This window comes from Rhopilema esculentum, chromosome 11 (genome assembly GCF_057945365.1).
Source record: "Rhopilema esculentum isolate cy_ngs chromosome 11, ASM5794536v1, whole genome shotgun sequence".
NCBI lineage: Eukaryota > Metazoa > Cnidaria > Scyphozoa > Rhizostomeae > Rhizostomatidae > Rhopilema > Rhopilema esculentum.
In genome coordinates, this window is record NC_142825.1 from 1,067,566 (window position 1) to 1,092,644 (window position 25,079).

General features: G+C 37.3%; 2 protein-coding genes across 9 annotated transcripts in view; both read right to left on the bottom strand.

Moving 5' to 3' along the window:
* LOC135695749 (uncharacterized) overlaps nt 1–25,079 on the bottom strand; it is a 60,051-nt gene that overhangs the window by 20,104 nt on the left and 14,868 nt on the right. For 2 of the 7 annotated variants that reach the window (XR_016144316.1, XM_089111538.1), the window contains exon 1: nt 7,686–10,644. The exons of 1 other annotated variant lie outside the window; for it this stretch is intronic. The gene's annotated coding sequence lies outside the window, so the exon portion shown is untranslated. Of the gene's footprint in view, nt 1–7,685; nt 10,645–25,079 lie in introns of those variants that run through there. 4 more of the 7 variants (XR_016144315.1, XR_016144312.1, XR_016144314.1 and 1 more) reach the window with 4 other exon arrangements.
* LOC148958802 (uncharacterized) lies at nt 16,131–23,459 on the bottom strand. Of its 2 annotated transcripts, XM_089111303.1 has the most exons (5): nt 20,819–21,048; nt 20,624–20,693; nt 20,211–20,265; nt 19,126–19,606; nt 16,131–18,999 (listed from the first exon to the last, which is right to left on the bottom strand). In XM_089111303.1, exons 4-5 carry the CDS (start codon nt 19,352–19,354, stop codon nt 18,140–18,142), a joined length of 1,089 nt encoding a protein of 362 aa, XP_088967429.1. In that variant the 5' UTR covers nt 19,355–19,606; nt 20,211–20,265; nt 20,624–20,693; nt 20,819–21,048; the 3' UTR covers nt 16,131–18,139. The 2 variants fall into 2 exon arrangements, with proteins under 2 accessions (XP_088967429.1, XP_088967430.1); XM_089111304.1 differs by adding exons at nt 22,005–22,329; nt 22,719–22,967; nt 23,172–23,459 and having other exon boundaries at nt 16,131–21,271.

The window sequence follows — 25,079 nt, forward strand, 5'->3', positions numbered from 1 at the left end:
TGTCTACCTGAAACTCAAAGTTTGAAATTGTTTGGTCGCCGGTTTTGGTTGCTGCCCAAAGACTAGAGGCTTTTCTACTCTTTTTCGGTATGTAATCCGCACCATCGATACAAGCCTTTCCTATCCACATTCTTATGGGTATAAGATCATTCTCAGCGATCGTAACGTCTGTTAATGTGACTAGACAGTAAGCGTTTATGTAAGTTAATACACCACGGCTTTGTGCATCGTCTTGCTGCTGTAGACCATGTTTGTCTAATGATAAATACATCCATTCAGATATTTCAGCTTCTCTTTTTGAAGCACAAAGTATTTTAGAAACAACAGTGTTAATAGCAGACCAGGCATCTGTGTCACCTTTTTTACTGGCAGCAGAGTCACAGTGTACCACCATCTTTTTTTGTGGGTACTATGCAATTATGCTGCAGTGACTTGGAGAGTATTTTTTAGCCTGATGAAATGGGAAAAAGATGATGTCTGCCTTTAAGATTTGCTCATAATCTTCAATACACTAAGATAGGATATGTCCGGAAGATCTCTTTTGTAAAACAGCTGACAATGCCTGAGATGGCATCACTTCAATATGGAATTTTTCATGAAATTGAAACAAAAGATGCTGCAAAAAGGCCACTATAACATCACTGTGCAAATGTTCATTTCCAATAATCGTTCTGAATGATTGTGTGGGCAGATTTACTTCGTTAGGGCTGCGTTCAAGCCCAAAGAGGATTTTTTCAACATTGATAAAGTTATGGGGCATCATTTCACATTCCCAAGGAAGATTATTACTTCGCCTTTCATTTTCCAAAGCAACTGAATTTATATATAGAAGCATTCGGCAATTTTCTTTGCATTCCTTACCATTAATATATTTTTCTTGAGAAACTAGAAATTGGTTATCATCGTCAAATTTTAGACCTTCACAGAGATCATTAAATATTACGCAGTTGTAATGACCAAACCTGGATGTGTTACCATGATGGACGAGAGCAGAAGAAAGACGATAGACACAAGCGTTTCTATGGTACTGACCAGGCAACATGTTGTATAGAGAGAGTGTTTGATTAACGGTTACGGGGCAATGCGAAACTGTGCTGTCCATGTCACTGCCTCGTTCCACAATGATTAAAAGTGCTACTGGCAGTTGCAAATAAAACATTCTATGAGTGAAATTTTTATCTTCGGGTGGGCAGTCACAATCAAAGTCATGAAATCTGTCTTCTGTTACTGTGCTCTTCCAAAGAAGCGACTGAACAGATACGTTAGGTATAGAATTTTCAAATAGATTGAGTGGTAGTACTATGTGTCCTCTCGCAGAGGATCCAGTTTTGCCGCAAGTACTACAGTTGGAAAAACTTAAAATTTTTGTTTGAAAATTCCTTTCCATATCTTCTACACTGTGATCGATTAAGTGCAAAAGGATTTCTTCTATAAAGCTTGCGCCATCATCCTGACGACAGTTTTCACTCTGGTCTCGGTTACGAAAGTATGAACTGATAGCTCTCATATCCGTGGTAAATATCATTGGGGTAGAAGCAAACTTTTCGTTTTGCATTTTCTCCCGAATTTTTATAATTGAACTGCAGACAATTGTTGGGGTAGATTGGTATCTAGGCAACAACCTAGACAGCATAGATCCGCAAAGCAAATGAAATGCAGAGTTGCTCCAGCAATTATTAAATTTATTCTTTATACCACGTTCACTTAACTCATAGACTCCCATTGAATGCGTGGTCAATTGTGCTTTGTATCCCTATTCAAAGAAGCCACCTTCCAGCTCTGTATCCCCAGCAGGTGTCAAGTAAACAAATGAAATTAGAGTGTTCAGTCATGAATTCAAACTTTCGGGTTGTTCATCAAATCCAATCAAAAAATGAAGTATTACAAAAGTATTTGTTAAAGATTAATCTTTTTAATGATACAAAAATTATATTATTAAAAGTCATATTTCCGTCTTTATTCTTATTCAAAGTTAGTAGAGTTTACTGAAGCTACATATCACTATGATGTTTGTTAGGTGTTATTGTAGAATTATGTCAAACTGAAAAGAGATGATATAAATATAAAACTATATTTAGAAATAAAAAAGTTATTAATTATTTGTATGAAAAAGAGAGAAACAATCCTTATTTAAAACGCAAAGATAAACTAATTTCCCAGTGTAAAGGTCGCTACATCCATTACAAAAAAATCGCGATTGTCTGTTCGCGTTTCTCCTCGAGCAATTTCTACATCGCCCTTTCGTTTCTATTTTCTTTGGCCAATGTCCATCACCAGAAATATCAGGCCTTATACTTCTCTTTCTCCCATTTCTTTCTTCTCCGATAAGTTGAACCGCAAGGTTTTTTCTAAAGTTAATCAGTGGCCTTTCCTTGGGTCTGCCGGCGCGAGTGACCAGTTTGTGGTTTCTTGACTCCCGCATCAAAATCAAGGCATTGGAAATTGATAAGTCAATTAGGAATCAAAACAGATAAGTCCACCATCTTTTGGAGGTTCTGGCAGATGAATAAGCCGTCCTCAACTGGTCACTTCTGTCAACGCCATTCATATTTTCGTTGTAAGCTTTGACAGGCACAGGGCATGGAGCCTCCTTGTACCGGCCATCTTTTTGCTTTTGTCTGACGAATGTCTCTGGCTGAGATGGGTCAAAATTGGAAGCTAGAATTTTAACGGGTTTTCTTTTGGCTTTTTTTGCCATAACATAGCAGATACCATGCCTTTCTGCCATATTTCGACTCGCTAGGAGCAAGTTTTATACTCCCCCGCTTGCCCTTCATTGCTTGGGGTAAACCAGCAGCATTGGCTCTCACGGTGCCACAGCCATATAAATTGTTCGCTAACAAGTCTTCGTGGAGTTTTATTCCATTAAAATAATTGTCAAAATAAATATGGTGGTTCTTTCCCTTTATTTTTTCTGTCAATTTACAGACAACTTTCTGTCCCAAATCAAGTTCCCGTTGGCCACCAGCTGGTCTCCCCACATACACCTCGAACTCGCTGACATAGCCGTTTTGACTGTCTGCACGAGCCCAAACCTTTATGCGATATTTTGTTGGCTTTGCTGGCATGTATTGTCTGAAGCCAAGTGAACCACAAAACTTGATCATGGCTTCGTCAACTGCAACATCCCTGTGTGGATGATAGCTGTTCAGGCAAGCAGCAAGCACCGAATCAAGGATAGGCCTAATCAAATACAGCTTATCCCGATTGGGGTCTTGCCTGTTGTACCCTGCACGATCATTTGCATGGAAAAAATGGGAGAGTTTCTCGAAGCGCAGTTTGGGCATAACTTCAGAAATTCCAAAATTCCCAAAAAAATTTGTCTTCTGACCAATACATCCGAAGCTCTGGTAGGTCTACTACTGGCATGTAAACCCGCATTCCAATGTTTTGTTTGGATTTGTTTGGATTCTAAATGTTTGGATTTCGTCCGGGGTTGTTGGCTGCCATGACTTGTCGATGCCACGCTCAGTCTGTAACTGCTGGGCGTATCTATTTGTTTCTTCTGCCAACCTTCTGTAAATGTTTTTCTCAAATAATAGATGAAAAAAGTCAATTTCTTTTTATGTTTCCTCAAGCTCTTGTGTAGGTCCTATTTCCTCGTTGAATGGCGGGATGAAAACAGGCTGCAAAATATCAGTCCACTCGGCAGCCTCTACGTCAGGCCACTCTGCTGTTTCATCATCATCCTCTCCATCTTCACTCGATATTTCGCCAACAGATATATTGTCATCATTTTCCTCTTGACTTCTACATAATTCCTCCCCCGTAAATCCGTAAAAACTTTCATTGTCGCTGCTAGTTTCGGCGAAAAGATCTTCAAGATTGGCGTTCATTGCGGGAAATCGAACAGAATTCAAAAAGTTCAACCGCTGATGTTTGGATTGCAAATAACTTTAAAATTGCTATTAGCAACCACCAAAGCAAAACATATCATTGTAATGCCTAGACAATAAGCTTTATCACTCATTATATCATAAGCCAATCAAATTTGACGTTTTGAAGATATTAGCCAATGAAAATTGGTGTGCCAGATGGCAACAACGGGGATGCTAGACTGAAAACAAAGGCGCGCCAGACGGCAACAACAGGGATAAAACACCTCACAACAATGTGCGCCAGATGGCAACAACGGAAGTCTATGAGTTAAGATTTGCAGACTACCTATTTGGGGTATATGTCTTGTTTCCATAGGAAAAATATGTTTTCGAATATACCTTCTGTCTTCAGAAGATAGTGTCGCCCAAAGTGAAAATACGTCATCTAGTTCCAATAATTCATGGACCGGTTTAAAGCGAAAATGAGCAATAAGCTTGGGTAGACCGTCAAAGTAGGTTTGCTTGCATCGTGGGCATATATAAATAGGTACAGACTCAGCATAAAAACTATCAATATGGACACATTTTGCGTGATACCAATTTTCACAGTCATCGCAACTTACCCAGTTTACCTCATCGCTACTGCTATCAATTTCATCTTGCTCACATATTGCGCAGTTTTCCTTTCTACTAAGAGCATCATTAATGTACTTATCCTTTTTTTCTGAAGAAAGGTTTTCCCAGCCCTTAACAATTTTGTTACGAACAAGCAACACATTCTTATTCTCTGGTCCAGGCATAGATTTATAGACCATCATTTTATAAATAGGATACCCTTTTTTGCTCAAATTATTACATGATGGTGACACTTTAAGGACATTCTCCCTGTCATATTGTTTAGAAATTTCAGAGCAATTTTTAGAAACTTTCCTACACAATTCTTTTTCATTATTTGAAGCAGTAAATTTTAGTTTTTTCCTTGGTGGCTCTTGGAAAGTACCCTTACTGTCCATTTTCTTTTCCCTGGTATTTTTCTTACCTTTGTCCCAAGTTTCAAGAACGCTATAAGGTTCCTTAGTATCTAATTCTAGTTCGTCATCAATTCCACTTGATTCATCGTGATAACTTATTAACTTCTTAATTCTGTTATATGATTGTTTTGTCTCTTTTGAAACCTTTTTAGCGTCGCAAATATGACTCCGTAGGCCCAAAATAAATTGTCTTTGCAAGCCTCGGTTGTCGTGCCAGGACTTGCTTATGAAATCAACAATCGATTGTTTAAGATTGTTCCTATTCCTTTTCTTCGGGCAGAAAAACTGTTCTGCTACTGAGTTGGTTTTAGTCTCAGGTAATTGGCAGTCATCGTACCCTTGATTAAACCATTGCAGATCCCCTAAACATAAATTACTCCATAGTGTTATATAAGGTAACTTTTCGTGTAACCACGTACAATAATTAGGCATATAGTACCTGTTGGCATCAGCACTGTCATTGTTGTCTTCAAGCTTTACAGATTCTAGCACATGTCCCCAAAACCTGTGCAATTCTGTTTTGTGTTTCTGAGTATCAAAATTACTGTATTCGAAAGATTCTGAAACATCATCAGAATGCAATGCGTCCGAATTGTGTATTGGTTTTCCTTGTCATCTAATCCTTCGCAAAAAGTGTTAATTGATTCTTCGACCGTTGCCAATGCATTTGTAACGTTTTTATCAACATATCTAGATGACAATACAACAGTTGCATTTTTGACAATGTTTGCAGCATCATTTAATGAAGAACAATTGACTAATCTTCCAAATAGGCGCATTGCAAAGTGGACACGACTTTTTCCATCTTCACCAGGTCCGCAATCCTTCATAGCATGTTTCCGATTGATGCGCATTATGTGAAATGCACAGATATGTAGAAATGTCTTATTCAAATCTGTAAGTGAAGCACTGCCATTCACTACACGTTAGGTTTCTGTTTATATAATCCTGAAGTGGTTCCCCACAAAATTCGCTAAGGGTAGCATTTATAATAGCCATACTAAAATCTAATAGTATTAGTTTTGGTTTAGAAATGTTGCCCTTTCCATATTTTAGAGTCTCCATTTCCACTAACCAAGAATCTTTTGACAGAATGTTGGTCTTGGTTAGTTGTGATATATTCGGCCACGGGCAATGGAGGGCTTTTTGCAAATGGGTGCTGAACAGTAGCAGTATAATACAGAATTTTATTAAATCCCCGTAGGTTTCTTATCAACGAGCCAGTTGCGTCTATATGCAAAGCGTATTGTTTAAAGTGCTCATGGTATAGCATGACCATTGGCTGATCAATTAGCACAATGCTAATCTCCTCATCGGTAATAATGGGGCGCTGAATATAACCGAAATGGTTTCTAAACATAGCACATTGCTCTAAAGCTTGCTGCTCGTCTAAAGATTTGATTTTTCTTTGAAGTTGAACAATGTTTTTGTAAATGTTTTCAATTGAATCTGCCTCTTTTCGGGCTTTGGCAGCTAGCTGCTGATAAGTAATGTGACTTTTGCCAGCCTTAGTCATGTTACCTGCAGCAAAAGAATCAGGATCCATTAATTCTAGGTCTGTTCGATGTTTTCCAGATGGCAAAATTGATCTGTCTTCAACAAACAAAGATGTTAGCTTATCTTTTTCCTCGTCAGAAATTGTCCTTGCTGCTAAAGAATCCTTTTGATGATAAACGTTACCATCAAAGTGAAAATACATGAATTTTGACAAAAAATTTGGTATGGAAAAAGTTACTTTAAACTGACATTCAGGTATTGTACATTCAGCCTTGCCAGTTAGAGTATTGAAATTTGTTTTTCTTGAGCATGGTTTTTGAATATGTGTGTAGCCAAACTTCAAAATGCAAAGTTTATCGGTCTTATCTACCATTTGCCTTATAAGCGTTTTTCCCTCGGATGAAAGATGAGTTTTTTTGCCTTTCTGACTGTTGTTTATGCTATAAAAACATTCTTTTTTGCCAATTTTTTGGTAGAGATAATCTTATGCATTTTCTTTTAATATGGGCCCTGATATTTTTTAAGCCATACTTTGATCTAGACAAAGCTTTTATAAGATCTTGGGAGTATAGTTGATTAATATGGGGATCTTCTTCAATGGAAGTGTCACTGTCGACGTGAAAATTGTCTTGCGATAGGGAAGAAGCATCTCCACTATCAGTTTCTACACACGAATTCTCTGTATCTTCATACGACCTTTCTAAAATACGCTTTCCATAGACTGACACAGCCTCTCCTAAGATAATCCCTACTGCCTTTTCATGACTACGTGATTTCATTTGCCTTTTTAAGCAGTTATTTTTTGCTTTTTCTATTATCAGGCTATTGCTTTTCCTAGGGGGAATCTTTTCCTTTTCTAGTTTTGCTACATTTTTATTCTTAGAATGTTTCCTGCCTTCAAATTTTTCAGAACCAAATGACGGTGCTTCGGAAACACGCTTGCTTGGAGTACTAGATATGATTGCAGACTTGGTGAAAGATATATTTGCATCGCTTCCCTTTTTCTTCCCACATTTATTATCGAAGTTAACTAGAGTATTCTGTTCGGAAACTTGCCCACAGGCAGAGTCATCATAAAAAGTCTCAAGCTTGTCGTTGTTTTCAGAAATTGTTTTGGCATCAAAAGAGACAAAACTTTCATTATTGTTTGGCCTTGGGGAGTTGTTCTCGATAAACAGAATTTCATTTATTACCTTATCAATAGTTGACTTATTTCTGTAATACATGGAACGAAACTTTTTGAGTGTGTTGGGATGATTAGCCCGGGACCTTCCGTAATAGCTGTCCAGTCAAAATCATACGGTTTACCATCAGTAGTGACTTTACAAGAATGACATACCGCTTCTGCCAACAACTTTACCTCCGTACAATTCGAGTTTTTTTTTACTCTCCCACCACCGCAGACCACTTTCACAATAAGATTAACCAACCCTGAATAAGAAAAAAGAAATTGAAAATACGGAATTTCCTAAAAACTACAGTTACAAAGAATTTTTATCTGTTCAAACTAACATTGCTTGATTCATAATAGAAAAATATAGATTTCAATAGTATTACCATTTCTGTCATGCTTCTTATCTGAGGCGTTGTTCACTTTAACCTGCACTGGCTCCGATTCTCTCTGAAGAAGGCAGAAATGGAGGATGGTATTAGCATTGCATCAAACGTTTAAGGGAATGTAAAACAATGGATATTGAGTGGATACTGAGCAATGGAAACAGCTAGACTTAGCCATGAAATTGTAGATTTCGAAAAATTACTACAAACCTCAACTTGTCTATTCTGATCTGAGGCGTTGCTCACTGTCACCTGCACTGGCTCCGATTCTCTCTGAAGAAGGCAGAAATAGAGGATGGTATTAGAATTGCATCGAACGTTCAAGGGAATGTAAAATATGAGACATTTTTAAAGTTGCTTTTCTATAAGTTAATTGTTTTGCTATTGTAAACGCTATATGAATATGAGTTTGAAATACAAAGAAAATGTAAGCTTAAGGATGTAGATAGAACTTGCAACCTTTCTTGGCTTTGGTATCCTTTCTCCTTGCACAACCTTTGCATACAAACGCTGAAAGTGTTTCAATGGAACTGTCGAGATGCCTAGTTTGCCTTTTTTAAGAAAAAATATGCGTTACTTATTATATATTTTTCTTAAAATTCTTATGGTAACCGGAGGATGTTAATAGCAAGTCAGTAGTTTTTGCTTGTCTTTTGTGAATTCGATATAATATATTTTGACAAATTATTCAATCAATTGATCAATCGATCAATAAATCAATCAAAATCCCTATTGGTGTGTCAAAAATATTAAGCTTACAAGCTGATTGGGGACATAACGAAAAACGTATATAAAGATAGATACTGATATAAAGGTGATAAATCAGAATGAATTTCGTGCAAATAAACGTCCCTAGATGTAATAATAAGCACTGATACCTTTCAAAGCAGAGTTGGGGCTTGCTTTTTTTGCCATCTTTTTATCAATTGAGATCTAGGAAGGAAATTCGTAATTTCTATTACCTCTTCGATATCCGTATATAAAACTCAGATATATATTACATATTCGTAGGTTCTGAATAAGGAAGTTTTTTATTTTGCTTTAACTACTTACAAGAAGGTTGATTGGATCGGTTGCGTCTTGCATAATTTTAATTCGTTTATGCTGATGAACTTCCGCTAGAAATAGATCAATTTTGCTTTTAATACGCTCGAATATTGATGTCACTATGATATATATCTATATATTTAAATAAATACAGGAACTATGATATTTGGAATTGGCTTTGTTTTGTTCAAAATAATTGATTACTTTGTTGGTTGTTGAACAAAATTGAAAAGGTTGCACTCACCTTTTGCACGTTGCTGTTGCACTTTCCGGCGCCTCTTTGAAATTTTTGAATTTTGCGCACATTTTGTGTACTAAATAAAAATGCATAAAGAGTTGTAAGTTTTAAAATATATTGTAAACTTAAACTGAAACTTGGTGCTATTTGTGGTTATATGAATAAAGACCGAATTGAAGGTATTAATTCGCAAGCATTTACCTGGGAAGTCGCAGTCTAGTAGAGACCAGGATTCGTGTTCGTCAATAGGAAATTGTCCATGACAATGCCGCGACTTGTCACTTGACTCCAATTTATCCTTTTCATCGTGGGTACTTCTATGTACCTTTTGGCCACTCTTCTATAAAAAAGCATGCGAATAAGCCAGGCTATCTGGCGGTATCAGGGTTGTTACAATTCTTTGTGGCTGTATGTAAATGCTGATATCCTTGGAAAATATTTTAATTTAACTTTACTTCACTTCAAGGTTGACAGGATAGCGTGGGTAATAACCATTTAGCAAAAAACGTTAAATTATGCTTATCCTCCTCCAACGTCGGCATTCTGCTTTGGTGAATTAGAACTTTAATTACCTTTTGGAGGTAGTGTTCCTTCATTTTTTCACGGCTGGCGGCGATCCGATTGCTGTTGGTAGTGCTTGAAGACAACAACCTTTGCGACCTTGAAGGAAATTCACTGGAGTTGTCAATTTTGCGCCAAGCCATTATTAGCATCAATTAAACAGATATGAAACAGCGTTATAGTTGAAAAACATGGAAAAAAATAAATCCTTTCATCATCAAAGATTCTAAAAAGTTTTAGCTAAACATCTGTTTTTACAAATAATTATTTAATTAAAAGAATTCAACTGAAAATTTAATGTTTATAATAAACTTAATAACTGCACTCTCGAAGTTTGTTCATCATTCTCCTTTTATTTTACGATTAATGGATACATATTTTCAAGGAACTATAGGGGATATAAGTAAACAATTTTCGTGCAGAGATACAAAACAGATGGGACTCTTTTTTTCCATATCAACCTTTCCTTTAAAAAGACATCGTTTCCGTTAAAAAGGAGCCATTGTTCGAAGTAAAATATTACTCTTCAATAGAAATGGCTAACCTTCGGAGTGATGGTGCCGGAGTTCTCTCCATAGCCACGCCAGGCATTGGGGCTCTGGAGCAGGTTGTGGTGGAGGAGAAGGCGATGAATCCTGGACAACAGCAGCTTTAAGTAAATTCATTTCTTTCTTCAAAAGACACAACAATAGTGGGATGCCTTTGTCTTCACTTATGTGAAGTCCGTCTTTCCATGAGCAAAGACACGGATCGCTGACTTCAAAGTTCGGTGTCCTGTCAAAGAAGTGAACCCCAAATTTCTGGCACTCTTGGTCCATTAATTCTTTGTATTTTGCCTCACAAATCCAAAATTCGTCTAGACGCGGCAATATTGATAGTTCAACAACCTCTATAAAGATAAACTAAAATGTTGTATAAACATCAGGGGGGGGGTGGGGGATAATGTTATTTGCTGTGCGGAATTATGGGTACAGTTTTCATTACGTTTGAGGAATTTTTGGTCACATTTTTTCAGACATGTGTGGCATTATGGGTTCAAATTTTTCAACCAAAATAGCACGTAATGTAATGTAATTTACTGTAATGTAAATCTACCAGGTATGAAATATAAGAATATAAGAATCCCGAAAAGCATAAAAGTTAACAATAAAACGAAGCACTTTTTGTTGCATCTGTAAATTTTTCCAAAAATGATTGCATGTCAGATTTAGCGTAATTAATGAAGTCGTTCTGAAAGGTTTTGGTTCTTAGGTGCTTCATTTGATGGAAATATATAGCTGCGTCGGCGGTATCAGTATCCGTGTCACTTTCACTCGACCCAGGTTCTGGCAAGGGATTAGCGGGAACCTTGTTTCTTTTTATTCCAATTTTTTTTACCGCTAATTCTAGAGTTTAAGAGTCAACACTACTTTCAGAATTATCTAAAGCACATTCAAAATTAGTAAATTCCTCGTCAGTTAAGGATGAATCAAGAATCAATTTCAAGGTAGCGAAAGGTTTATGTGTTGATTTTCTGTCTACCTGAAACTCAAAGTTTGAAATTGTTTGGTCGCCGGTTTTGGTTGCTGCCCAAAGACTAGAGGCTTTCTACTCTTTTTCGGTATGTAATCCGCACCATCGATACAAGACTTTCCTATCCACATTCTTATGGGTATAAGATCATTCTCAGCGATCGTAACATCTGTTAATGTGACTAGACAGTAAGCGTTTATGCAAGTTAATACACCGCGGCTTTGTGCATCGTCTTGCTGCTGAAGACCATGTTTGTCTAATGATAAATACATCCATTCAGATATTTCAGCTTCTCTTTTTGAAGCACAAAGTATTTTAGAAACAACAGTGTTAATAGCAGACCAGGCATCTGTGTCACCTTTTTTACTGGCAGCAGAGTCACAGTGTACCACCATCTTTTTTGTGGGTACTATGCAATTATGCTGCAGTGACTTGGAGAGTATTTTTTAGCCTGATGAAATGGGAAAAAGACGATGTCTGCCTTTAAGATTTGCTCATAATCTTCAATACACCAAGATAGGATATGTCCGGAAGATCGCTTTTGTAAAACAGCTGACAACGCCTGAGATGGCATCACTTCAATATGGAATTTTTCATGAAATTGAAACAAAAGATGCTGCAAAAAGGCCGCTATAACATCACTGTGCAAATGTTCATTTCCAATAATCGTTCTGAATGATTGTGTGGGCAGATTTACTTCGTTAGGGCTGCGTTCAAGCCCAAAGAGGATTTTTTCAACATTTATAAAGTTATGGGGCATCATTTCACATTCCCAAGGAAGATTATTACTTCGCCTTTCATTTTCCAAAGCAACTGAATTTATATATAGAAGCATTCGGCAATTTTCTTTGCATTCCTTACCATTAATATATTTTTCTTGAGAAACTAGAAATTGGTTATCATCGTCAAATTTTAGACCTTCACAGAGATAATTAAATATTAGGCAGTTGTAATGACCAAACCTGGATGTGTTACCATGATGGACGAGAACAGAAGCAAGACGATAGACACAAGCGTTTCTATGGTACTGACCAGGCAACATGTTGTATAGAGAGAGTGTTTGATTAACGGTTACGGGCAATGCCAAACTGTGCTGTCCATGTCACTGCCTCGTTCCACAATGATTAAAAGTGCTACTGGCAGTTGCAAATAAAACATTCTATTAGTGAAATTTTTATCTTCGGGTGGGCAGTCACAATCAAAGTCATGAAATCTGTCTTCTGTTACTGTGCTCTTCCACAGAAGCGACTGAACAGATACGTTAGGTATAGAATTTTCAAATAGATTGAGTGGTAGTACTATGTGTCCTCTCGCAGAGGATCCAGTTTTGCCGCAAGTACTACAGTTGGAAAAACTTAAAATTTTTGTTTGAAAATTCCTTTCCATATCTTCTACACTGTGATCGATTAAGTGCAAAAAGATTTCTTCTATAAAGCTTGTGCCATCATCCTGACGACAGTTTTCACTCTGGTCTCGGTTATGAAAGTATGAGACGATAGCTCTCATATCCGTGGTAAATATCATTGGGGTAGAAGCAAACTTTTCGTTTTGCAGTTTCTCCCGAATTTTTATAATTGAACTGCAGACAATTGTTGGGGTAGATTGGTATCTAGGCAACAACCTAGACAGCATAGATCCGCAAAGCAAATGAAATGCAGAGTTGCTCCAGCAATTATTAAATTTATTCTTTATACCACGTTCACTTAACTCATAGACTCCCATTGAATGCGTGGTCAATTGTGCTTTGTATCCCTATTCAAAGAAGCCACCTTCCAGCTCTGTATCCCCAGCAGGTGTCAAGTAAACAAATGAAATTAGAGTGTTCAGTCATGAATTCAAACTTTCGGGTTGTTCATCAAATCCAATCAAAAAATGAAGTATTACAAAAGTATTTGTTAAAGATTAATCTTTTTAATGATACAAAAATTATATTATTAAAAGTCATATTTCCGTCTTTATTCTTATTCAAAGTTAGTAGAGTTTACTGAAGCTACATATCACTATGATGTTTGTTAGGTGTTATTGTAGAATTATGTCAAACTGAAAAGAGATGATATAAATATAAAACTATATTTAGAAATAAAAAAGTTATTAATTATTTGTATGAAAAAGAGAGAAACAATCCTTATTTAAAATGCAAAGATAAACTAATTTCCCAGTGTAAAGGTCGCTACATCCAGTACAAATAAATCACGATTGTCTGTTCGCGTTTCTCCTCGAGCAATTTCTACATCGCCCTTTTGTTTCTATTTTCTTTGGCCAATGTCCATCACCAGAAATATCAGGCCTTATACTTCTCTTTCTCCCATTTCTTTCTTCTCCTATAAGTTGAACCGCAAGGTTTTTTCTAAAGTTAATCAGTGGCCTTTCCTTGGGTCTGCCGGCGCGAGTGACCAGTTTGTGGTTTCTTGACTCCCGCATCAAAATCAAGGCATTGGAAATTGATAAGTCAATTAGGAATCAAAACAGATAAGTCCACCATCTTTTGGAGGTTCTGGCAGATGAATAAGCCGTCCTCAACTGGTCACTTCTGTCAACGCCATTCATATTTTCGTTGTAAGCTTTGACAGGCACAGGGCATGGAGCCTCCTTGTACCGGCCATCTTTTTGCTTTTGTCTGACGAATGTCTCTGGCTGAGATGGGTCAAAATTGGAAGCTAGAATTTTAACGGGTTTTCTTTTGGCTTTTTTTGCCATAACATAGCAGATACCATGCCTTTCTGCCATATTTCGACTCGCTAGGAGCAAGTTTTATACTCCCCCGCTTGCCCTTCATTGCTTGGGGTAAACCAGCAGCATTGGCTCTCACGGTGCCACAGCCATATAAATTGTTCGCTAACAAGTCTTCGTGGAGTTTTATTCCATTAAAATAATTGTCAAAATAAATATGGTGGTTCTTTCCCTTTATTTTTTCTGTCAATTTACAGACAACTTTCTGTCCCAAATCAAGTTCCCGTTGGCCACCAGCTGGTCTCCCCACATACACCTCGAACTCGCTGACATAGCCGTTTTGACTGTCTGCACGAGCCCAAACCTTTATGCGATATTTTGTTGGCTTTGCTGGCATGTATTGTCTGAAGCCAAGTGAACCACAAAACTTGATCATGGCTTCGTCAACTGCAACATCCCTGTGTGGATGATAGCTGTTCAGGCAAGCAGCAAGCACCGAATCAAGGATAGGCCTAATCAAATACAGCTTATCCCGATTGAGGTCTTGCCTGTTGTTCCCTGCACGATCATTTGCATGGAAAAAATGGGAGAGTTTCTCGAAGCGCAGTCTGGGCGTAACTTCAGAAATTCCAAAATTCCCAAAAAAATTTGTCTTCTGACCAATACATCCGAAGCTCTGGTAGGTCTCCTACTGACATGTTAACCCGCATTCCAATGTTTTGTTTGGATTTGTTTGGATTCTAAATGTTTGGATTTCGTCCGGGGTTGTTGGCTGCCATGACTTGTCGATGCCACGCTCAGTCTGTAACTGCTGGGCGTATCTATTTGTTTCTTCTGCCAACCTTCTGTAAATGTTTTTCTCAAATAATAGATGAAAAAAGTCAATTTCTTTTGATGTTTCCTCAAGCTCTTGTGTAGGTCCTATTTCCTCGTTGAATGGCGGGATGAAAATAGGCTGCAAAATATCAGTCCACTCGGCAGCCTCTACGTCAGGCCACTCTGCTGTTTCATCATCATCCTCTCCATCTTCACTCGATATTTCGCCAACAGATATATTGTCATCATTTTCCTCTTGACTTCTACATAATTCCTCCCCCGTAAATCCGTAAAAACTTTCATTGTCGCTGCTAGTTTCGGCGAAAAGATCTTCAAGATTGGCGTTCATTGCGGGAAATCGAACGGAATTCAAAAAGTTCAACCGCTGATGTTTGGATTGCAAATAACTTTAAAATTGCTATTAGCAACCACCAAAGCAAAACATATCATTGTAATGCCTAGACAATAAGCTTTATCACTCATTATATCATAAGCCAATCAAATTTGACGTTTTGAAGATATTAGCCAATGAAAATTGGTGTGCCAGATGGCAACAACGGGGATGCTAGACTGAAAACAAAGGCGCGCCAGACGGCAACAACAGGGATAAAACACCTCACAACAATGTGCGCCAGATGGCAACAACGGAAGTCTATGAGTTAAGATTTGCAGACTACCTATTTGGGGTATATGTCTTGTTTCCATAGGAAAAATATGTTTTCGAATATACCTTCTGTCTTCAGAAGATAGTGTCGCCCAAAGTGAAAATACGTCATCTAGTTCCAATAATTCATGGACCGGTTTAAAGCGAAAATGAGCAATAAGCTTGGGTAGACCGTCAAAGTAGGTTTGCTTGCATCGTGGGCATATATAAATAGGTACAGACTCAGCATAAAAACTATCAATATGGACACATTTTGCGTGATACCAATTTTCACAGTCATCGCAACTTACCCAGTTTACCTCATCGCTACTGCTATCAATTTCATCTTGCTCACATATTGCGCAGTTTTCCTTTCTACTAAGAGCATCATTAATGTACTTATCCTTTTTTTCTGAAGAAAGGTTTTCCCAGCCCTTAACAATTTTGTTACGAACAAGCAACACATTCTTATTCTCTGGTCCAGGCATAGATTTATAGACCATCATTTTATAAATAGGATACCCTTTTTTGCTCAAATTATTACATGATGGTGACACTTTAAGGACATTCTCCCTGTCATATTGTTTAGAAATTTCAGAGCAATTTTTAGAAACTTTCCTACACAATTCTTTTTCATTATTTGAAGCAGTAAATTTTAGTTTTTTCCTTGGTGGCTTATGGAAAGTACCCTTACTGTCCATTTTCTTTTCCCTGGTATTTTTCTTACCTTTGTCCCAAGTTTCAAGAACGCTATAAGGTTCCTTAGTATCTAATTCTAGTTCGTCATCAATTCCACTTGATTCATCGTGATAACTTATTAACTTTTAAATTCTGTTATATGATTGTTTTGTCTCTTTTGAAACCTTTTTAGCGTCGCAAATATGACTTCGTAGGCCCAAAATAAATTGTCTTTGCAAGCCTCGGTTGTCGTGCCAGGACTTGCTTATGAAACCAACAATCGATTGTTTAAGATTGTTCCTATTCCTTTTCTTCAGGCAGAAAAACTGTTCTGCTACTGAGTTGGTTTTAGTCTCAGGTAATTTGCAGTCATCGTACCCTTGATTAAACCGTTGCAGATCCCCTAAACATAAATTACTCCATAGTGTTATATAAGGTAACTTTTCGTGTAACCATTTACAATAATTGGGCATATAGTACCTGTTGGCATCAGTACTGTCATTGTTGTCTTCAAGCTTTACAGATTCTAGCACATGTCCCCAAAACCTGTGCAATTCTGTTTTGTGTTTCTGAGTATCAAAATTACTGTATTCGAAAGATTCTGAAACGTCATCAGAATGCAACGCGTCCGACTCGTTGTATTGGTTTTCCTTGTCATCTAATCCTTCGCAAAAAGTGTTAATTGATTCTTCGACCGTTGCCAATGCATTTGTAACATTTTTATCAAGATATCTAGATGACAATACAACAGTTGCATTTTTGACAATGTTTGCAGCATCATTTAATGAAGAACAATTGACTAATCTTCCAAATAGGCGCATTGCAAAGTGGACACGACTTTTCCATCTTCACCAGGTCCGCAATCCTTCATAGCATGTTTCCGATTGATGCGCATTATGTGAAATGCACAGATATGTAGAAATGTCTTATTCAAATCTGTAAGTGAAGCACTGCCATTCACTACACGTTAGGTTCTGTTTATATAATCCTGAAGTGGTTCCCCACAAAATTCGCTAAGGGTAGCATTTATAATAGCCATACTAAAATCTAATAGTATTAGTTTTGGTTTAGAAATGTTGCCCTTTCCATATTTCAGAGTCTCCATTTCCACTAACCAAGAATCTTTTGACAGAATGTTGGTCTTGGTTAGTTGTGATATATTCGGCCACGGGCAATGAAGGGCTTTTTGCAAATGGGTGCTGAACAGTAGCAGTATAATACAGAATTTTTTTAAATCCCATAGGTTCCTTATCAATGAGCCCGTTGCGTCTATATGCAAAGCGTATTGTTTAAAGTGCTCATGGTATAGCATGACCATTGGCTGATCAATTAGCACAATGCTAATCTCCTCATTGGTAATAATGGGGCGCTGAATATAACCGAAATGGTTTCTAAACATAGCACATTGCTCTAAAGCTTGCTGCTCGTCTAAAGATTTGATTTTTCTTTGAAGTTGAACAATGTTTTTGTAAATGTTTTCTATTGAATCTGCCTCTTTTCGGGCTTTGGCAGCTAGCTGCTGATAAGCAATGTGACTTTTGCCAGCCTTAGTCATGTTACCTGCAGCAAAAGAATCAGGATCCATTAATTCTAGGTCTGTTCGATGTTTTCCAGATGGCAAAATTGATCTGTCTTCAACAAACAAAGATGTTAGCTTATCTTTTTCCTCGTCAGAAATTTTCCTTGCTGCTAAAGAATCCTTTTGATGATAAACGTTACCATCAAAGTGAAAATACATGAATTTTGACAAAAAATTTGGTATGGAAAAAGTTACTTTAAACTGACATTCAGGTATTGTACATTCAGCCTTGCCATATGTGTGTAGCCAAACTTCAAAATGCAAAGTTTATTGGTCTTAGCTACCATTTGCCTTATAAGCGTTTTTCCCTCGGATGAAAGATGAGTTTTTTTGCCTTTCTGACTGTTGTTTATGCTATAAACAAACATTCTTTTTTGCCAATTTTTTGGTAGAGATAATCTTATGCATTTTCTTTTAATATGGGCCCTGATATTTTTTAAGCCATACTCTGATCTGGACAAAGCTTTTATAAGATCTTGGGAGTATAGTTGATTAATATGATTCAATGGAAGTGTCACTGTCGACCTGAAAATTGTCTTGCGATAGGGAAGAAGCATCTCCACTATCAGTTTCTACACACGAATTCTCTGTATCTTCATACGACCTTTCTAAAATACGCTTTGCATAGACTGACACAGCCTCTCTTAAGATAATCCCTACTGCCTTTTCATGACTACGTGATTTCATTTGCCTTTTTAAGCACTTATTTTTTGCTTTTTCTATTATCAGGCTATTGCTTTTCCTAGGGGGAATCTTTTCCTTTTCTAGTTTTGCTACATTTTTATTCTTAGAATGTTTCCTGCCTTCAAATTTTTCAGAATCAAATGACGGTGCTTCGGAAACACGCTTGCTCGGAGTACTAGATATGATTGCAGACTTGGTGAAAGATATATTTGCATCGCTTCCCTTTTTCTTCCCCCATTTATTATCGAAGTTAACTAGAGTATTCTGTTCGGAAACTTGCCCACAGACAGAGTCATCATAAAAAGTCTCAAGCTTGTCGTTGTTTTCAGAAATTGTTTTGGCATCAAAAGAGACAAAACTTTCATTATTGTTTGGCCCTGGGGAGTTGTTCTCGATAAACAGAATTTCATTTATTACCTTATCAATAGTTGACTTATTTCTGTAATACATGGAACGAAACTTTTTGAGTGCGTTGGGATGATTAGCCCGGGACCTTCCGTAATACTTTTTGAAAATAGCTGTCCAGTCAAAATCATACGGTTTACCATCAGTAGTGACTTTACAAGAATGACATACCGCTTCTGCCAACAACTTTACATCTGTACAATTCGAGTTTTTTTTTACACTCCCACCACCACAGACCACTTTCACAATAAGATTAACCAACCCTGAATAAGAAAAAAGAAATTGAAAATACGGAATTTCCTAAAAACTACAGTTACAAAGAATTTTTATCTGTTCAAACTAACATTGCTTGATTCATAATAGAAAAATATAGATTTCAATAGTATTACCATTTCTGTCATGCTTCTTATCTGAGGCGTTGTTCACTTTAACCTGCACTGGCTCCGATTCTCTCTGAAGAAGGCAGAAATGGAGGATGGTATTAGCATTGCATCGAACGTTTAAGGGAATGTAAAACAATGGATATTGAGTGGATACTGAGCAATGGAAACAGCTAGACTTAGCCATGAATTGAAGATGTCGAAAAATTACTACAAACAGCAACTTGTCTAATCTCATCTGAGGCGTTGCTCACTGTCACCTGCACTGGCTCTGATTCTCTCTGAAGAAGGCAGAAATGGCGGATGGTATTAGAACTGCATAAAACGTTTTAGGGAATGTAAAACAATGGATATTGAGTGGATACTGAGCAATGGAAACATCTAGACTTAGCCATGAAATTAAAGATTTCAAAAATTTACTACAAACCTCAACTTGTCTATTCTCATCTGAGGCGTTGCTCACTGTCACCTGCACTGGCTCTGATTCTCTCTGAAGAAGGCAGAAATGGAGGATGGTATTAGAATTGCATCAAACGTTTAAGGGAATGTAAAATATGAGACATTTTTAAAGTTGCTTTTCTATAAGTTAATTGTTTTGCTATTGTAAACGCTATATGAATATGAGTTTGAAATACAAAGAAGATGTAAGCTTAAGGATGTAGATAGAACTAGCAATCTTTCTTGGCTTTGGTATCCTTTCTCCTTGCACAACCTTTGCGTACGAACGCTGAAAGTGTTTCAATGGAACTGTCGAGATGCCTAGTTTGCCTTTTTTAAGAAAAAATGTCTTACTTATTATATATTTTTCTTAAAATTCTTATGGTAACTGGGGGGAAGTTAATAGTAAGTTAGTAGTTTTTGCTTGTCTTTTGTAAATTCGATATAAGTTATTTTGACAAATTATTCAATCAATTGATCAATTGATCAATAAATCAATCAAAATCCCTATTGGTGTGTCAAAAATATTAAGCTTACAAGCTGATTGGGAACATAACGAAAAACGTATATAAAGATAGATACTGATATAAAGGTGATAAATCAGAATGAATTTCGTGCAAATAAACGTCCCTAGATGTAAAAATAAGCACTGATACCTTTCAAAGCTGAGTTGGGGCTTGCTTTTTTTGCCATCTTTTTATCAATTGAGATCTAGGAAGGAAATTCGTAATTTCTATTACCTCTTCGATATCCGTATATAAAACTCAGATATATATTACATATTCATAGGTTCTGAATAAGGAAGTTTTTTATTTTGCTTTAACTACTTACAAGAAGGTCGATTGGATCGGTTGCGTCTTGCATAATTTTCCTTCGTTTATGCTGATGAACTTCTGCTAGAAATAGATCAATTTCGCTTTTAATACGCTCAAATATTGATGTCACTATGATATATATCTATATATTTAAATAAATACAGGAACTATGATATTTGGAATTGGCTTTGTTTTGTTCAAAATAATTGATTACTTTGTTGGTTGTTGAACAAAATTGAAAAGGTTGCACTCACCTTTTGCACGTTGCTGTTGCACTCTCCGGCGCCTCTTTGAAATTTTTGACTTTTGCGCACATTTTGTGTACTAAATAAAAATGCATAAAGAGTTGTAGGTTTTAAAATATATTGTAAACTTAAACTGTAACTTGGTGCTATTTGTGGTTATATGAATAAAGACCGAATTGAAGGTATTATTTTGCAAGCATTTACCTGGGAAGGTGCAGTCAGGTAGAGAGCAGGATTCGTCAATAGGAAATTGTCCATGACAATACCGCGACTTGTGACTTGACTCCAATTTATCCTTTTTATCGTGGGTACTTCTATGTACCTTTTGGCCACTCTTCTATAAAAAAGCATGCGAATAAGCCAGGCTATCTGGCGGTATCAGGGTTGTTACAATTCTTTGTGGCTGTATGTAAATGCTGATATCCTTGGAAAATATTTTAATTTAACTTTACTTCACTTCAAGGTTGACAGGATAGCGTGGGTAATAACCATTTAGCAAAAAACGTTAAATTATGCTAATCCTCCTCCAACGTCGGCATTCTGCTTTGGTGAATTAGAACTTTAATTACCTTTTCGAGGTAGTGTTCCTTCTTTTTTTCACGGCTGGCGGTGATCCGATTGCTGTTGGTGGTGCTTGAAGGCAACAACCTTGGCAACCTTGAAGGAAATTCACTGGAGTTGTCAATTTTGCGCCAAGCAATTATTAGCATCAATTAATCAGATAAGAAACAGCGTTATAATAATAATAATAATAATAAAACGAATATTTATACAGGATAAACACTTCAACAATTAGAACATCGCTGTTATCACTGTGTGTCCTGTGCCCTAGACCTTAAATGATATTGAAAGAAAATTTATTACATTAAAAACGTTGATAAAACTTACAAGAATAGGATCTATAATACCTAATAAAACCTAATTTCACATCGAAATAAAATAATGTTTGTCACTGTCCTGCAAAATGATTTTTAAGTTTTTTAACAAATTCTTGTTAAAATTTACAAATTCTTTAACAATTTACAAATTTTTCAACTTTCAATAGTTGGAAAACATGAAAAAAATAAATCCTTTCACCATCAAAGATTCTAAAAAGTTGTGGCTAAACATCTGTTTTTACAAATAATTATTTAATAAAAAGAAATCAACTGAAAATTTAATGTTTATAATAAGCTTAATAACTGCACTCTCGAAGTTTGTTCATCATTTTCCTTTTATTTTACGATTAATGGATACATATTTTCAAGGAACCATAGGGGATATAAGTAAACAATTCTCGCGCGGATGTACAGAACAGATGGAACTCTTTTTTTCCATATCAACCATCGTTTCCGTTAAAAAGGAGCCTTTGTTCGAAGTAAAATATTACTCTTCAATAGAAATGGCTAACCTTCAGAGAGATGGTGCCAGAGTTCTCTCCATAGCCACGCTGGGCATTGGGGCTCTGGAGCAGGTTGTGGTGGAGGAGAAGGCGAAGAATGCTGGACAACAGCAGCTTTAAGTAAATTCATTTCTTTCTTCAAAAGACACAACAATAGTGGGATGCCTTTGTCTTCACTTACGTGAAGTCCGTCTTTCCATGACCAAAGACGCGGATGGCTGACGTCAAAGAAGTGAACCCCAAGTTTCTGGCACTCTTGGTCCATTACTTCTTTGTATTTTGCCTGGCGAATCCAAAATACGTCTAGACGCGGCAATATCAATAGTGCAACAACCTTTATAAAGATAAACTTAAATGTTATATAAACCTCAGGGGGGGAGGGGGGATAATGTTATTTGCTGTGCGGAATTATGGGTACAGTTTTCATTACGTTTGAGGAATTTTTGGTCACATTTTTTGTTCAGAATGTGTGGCATTATGGGTTCAAATTTTTTAACCAAAACAGCACGTAATGTAATGTAATTTACTGTAATGTAAATCTAACGGGTATGAAATATAAGAATATAAGAATCCCGAAAAGCATAAAAGTTAACAACAAAACAAAGCGCTTTTTGAACTTTCTTTCTTAATATTTATGAAAAGGAAGAATCAAAGAGCTGGTAACACAAATATTTGAATGTCTCATAAATTAATAGAGATGTAATTGTTAAAATTATCAGTTACCTTTGAAAGCAGGAATATTTTCTTGACTGCGAGAAGAAGCCCATGAAAGTCACCTCTGGCCCTATCCATAACGACGTTCTTGGAGAGATCATTTGTCCCAACAAGATAAACGACCCACGAAGGGGTCTTGCTTTCGGGAATTCTGGCGGCCAGAATTTCCTCTTTTACATGGCTGAAGCAAGAGTTTGTAGGAACAGGAACATCCCCCTGAACAAGTGGGCGTAGCTGCCAGTCAGAGAACACTGCGACCTGTTAAAACAAGGTTAGCAAAAGTTAACTTGGGAAAGGATTTAGACCTTCTGTCCAAAACTATTAGATTCCCTCTTTATAAAGACAGGTAAAAACAAAATATATCGAATTGATTAGACAGTAATTTCACAAGCCCATGAGAAGATCATATCACAAAAAGTGAAAGTAACAGAGTTAACTAAGGTCAGTCTTAAATTAACTTACCAAGTCTTCTGCACCCTCTGTAAGCTGATTGACAGAGCAACTTTGCTTCCCAGAAGCACCACTTTTCCAGAATTTGGCCTTTGACCTTTTGCCAGTTCCTTTAAAACCCTCACCCCGAATTCCCCATGTTCTTGTAGCAGCTACGCTTTGCAGAACAAGCTCTAGCATATCCTGACTGAAATGGTCACAAACAACTGCGTATAACCTTAAAACTGACTCAATGGCAATTTGAACACGACTAACTTGGTTAATGTCACTTGGAGCTTCGTTTTCGGTCAGAGCGGTCATGTTTCTCTAGCTCTGATCTAGCAGTGGGAACATATGGCATAATTGTTAATGGATAGTGGTGACATGATATGAGCTTGGATGAAAGGTATCAGGTTTAACTTTGGAAGCTTCTTTGGGTATCTTGTGGTGTTTATCGCTATAAATAAACGATTTAAAAGTCACTTGACCGCTTTACTGTTAGGCCACGCCACGCCTACATCCAGATGAAGTCGGCTGGTGCTCGTGCAGGCGCACGTCAGAATCAAAATTCTGAAGCTTATCAGGCGTATTTTGATGAAAAGTTTGCCGAATTAAAGAAAGAAATGGCAACGAAGAAATGCATTGATCATTTACATGCAACTATAAAGAAACAGAATGACAAAATCGAAATGTTAGAGTCAAAAATCGTGATGATGGAACGGCATATTGCTCAACTTCAAAATAATCTGGATAATAATGAGCAGTACAACTGACGATTGTGTCTCAGAATCAACGGCTTACCTCCAGTGGCTGAAGGAGAAAGTGAAACAAGTGAAATGTGCTTAGAGAAGGTGAAGAATGTATTCAAAGAATTAGAGGTCGATGTCCCTGATGCAGTGATAGACCGTGCACATAGGATTGGCTCACCAAGGATCGTCAAAGGAAAGAAAATACATCAGGTCATTGTGCGTTTTACAACATGGAGACATAGAACTTTGGTATATCGAGCAAGGAAAAAATGCCCCAAATACAGGATAAAGCTGGACTTAACCAAGCGTAGAATAGACATAATCCAGAAGGTAACGTCTTTCCTCAAGGAAAAGGAATTGGGTTTTGCATTTGCAGATGTAAATTGTCGATTGAGTGTCAAGATTGGAGACGTATTTGAGCATTTTAACAGTGAAGAGGACTTGATGGACATAGTTCAAAGATATGATGAGAAAAGTGAGCCTGAGAGCCATCCTAAACAGAGCAATGATGCCACTGCAGATAATGATTTTACGGGTGATGATGCTGCTGCAAAAACTACTGCAGTCTCAGAGTCGTAAGGACCTCTTACATTAACCCATATATCTGTCATCTTTTGTCGTTTTTCTGTATAAACCGTTATGCATCGAATAACCCTTATTTCCGTATGGACGCAATCCGGTATTAAAAGCAACCTCATCTATTATATAAAATTTGTAGATATTCTGCTTTACTGTGGGCATTTGATCCATTTTGTTGTTCCCTTTTTTAATGAGGTGAGTTTGTAAAATCCGGACGACTGTACGGAAGTATTGCTCTTTTGTAGTTGAGGTTTTCCCCTGGGTGGGTTTTAAGGGTGGGTGATGATTTGGATAAATCCCTTTTCGATGCTTGAGTTTCGCCCGCTCGGAAGATTCCCACGAGTTAAAATCAGACTTGGGGTGGCTCTGCTTTCCGCTCTGGTGCGCGGCGAGGCGCCATTTCGCAGGACTCTCCTCGCAAGGCTTTTAATGGGAGGAGTGGTTTTTGCGGGACGGCGTCTCGCTGTTCGCTGGGGCGGAGAGCGGAGTCACCTAAACTTGGGTTTCTTGAATTAGTTCGGGTCCGTCGCCCTGACCCACCGCTGCAGGTAACTATTTTGCCGACCGTAAACTGCTGTATCCGTTGACTATGCGCTTCGGGGCGATGGTACCC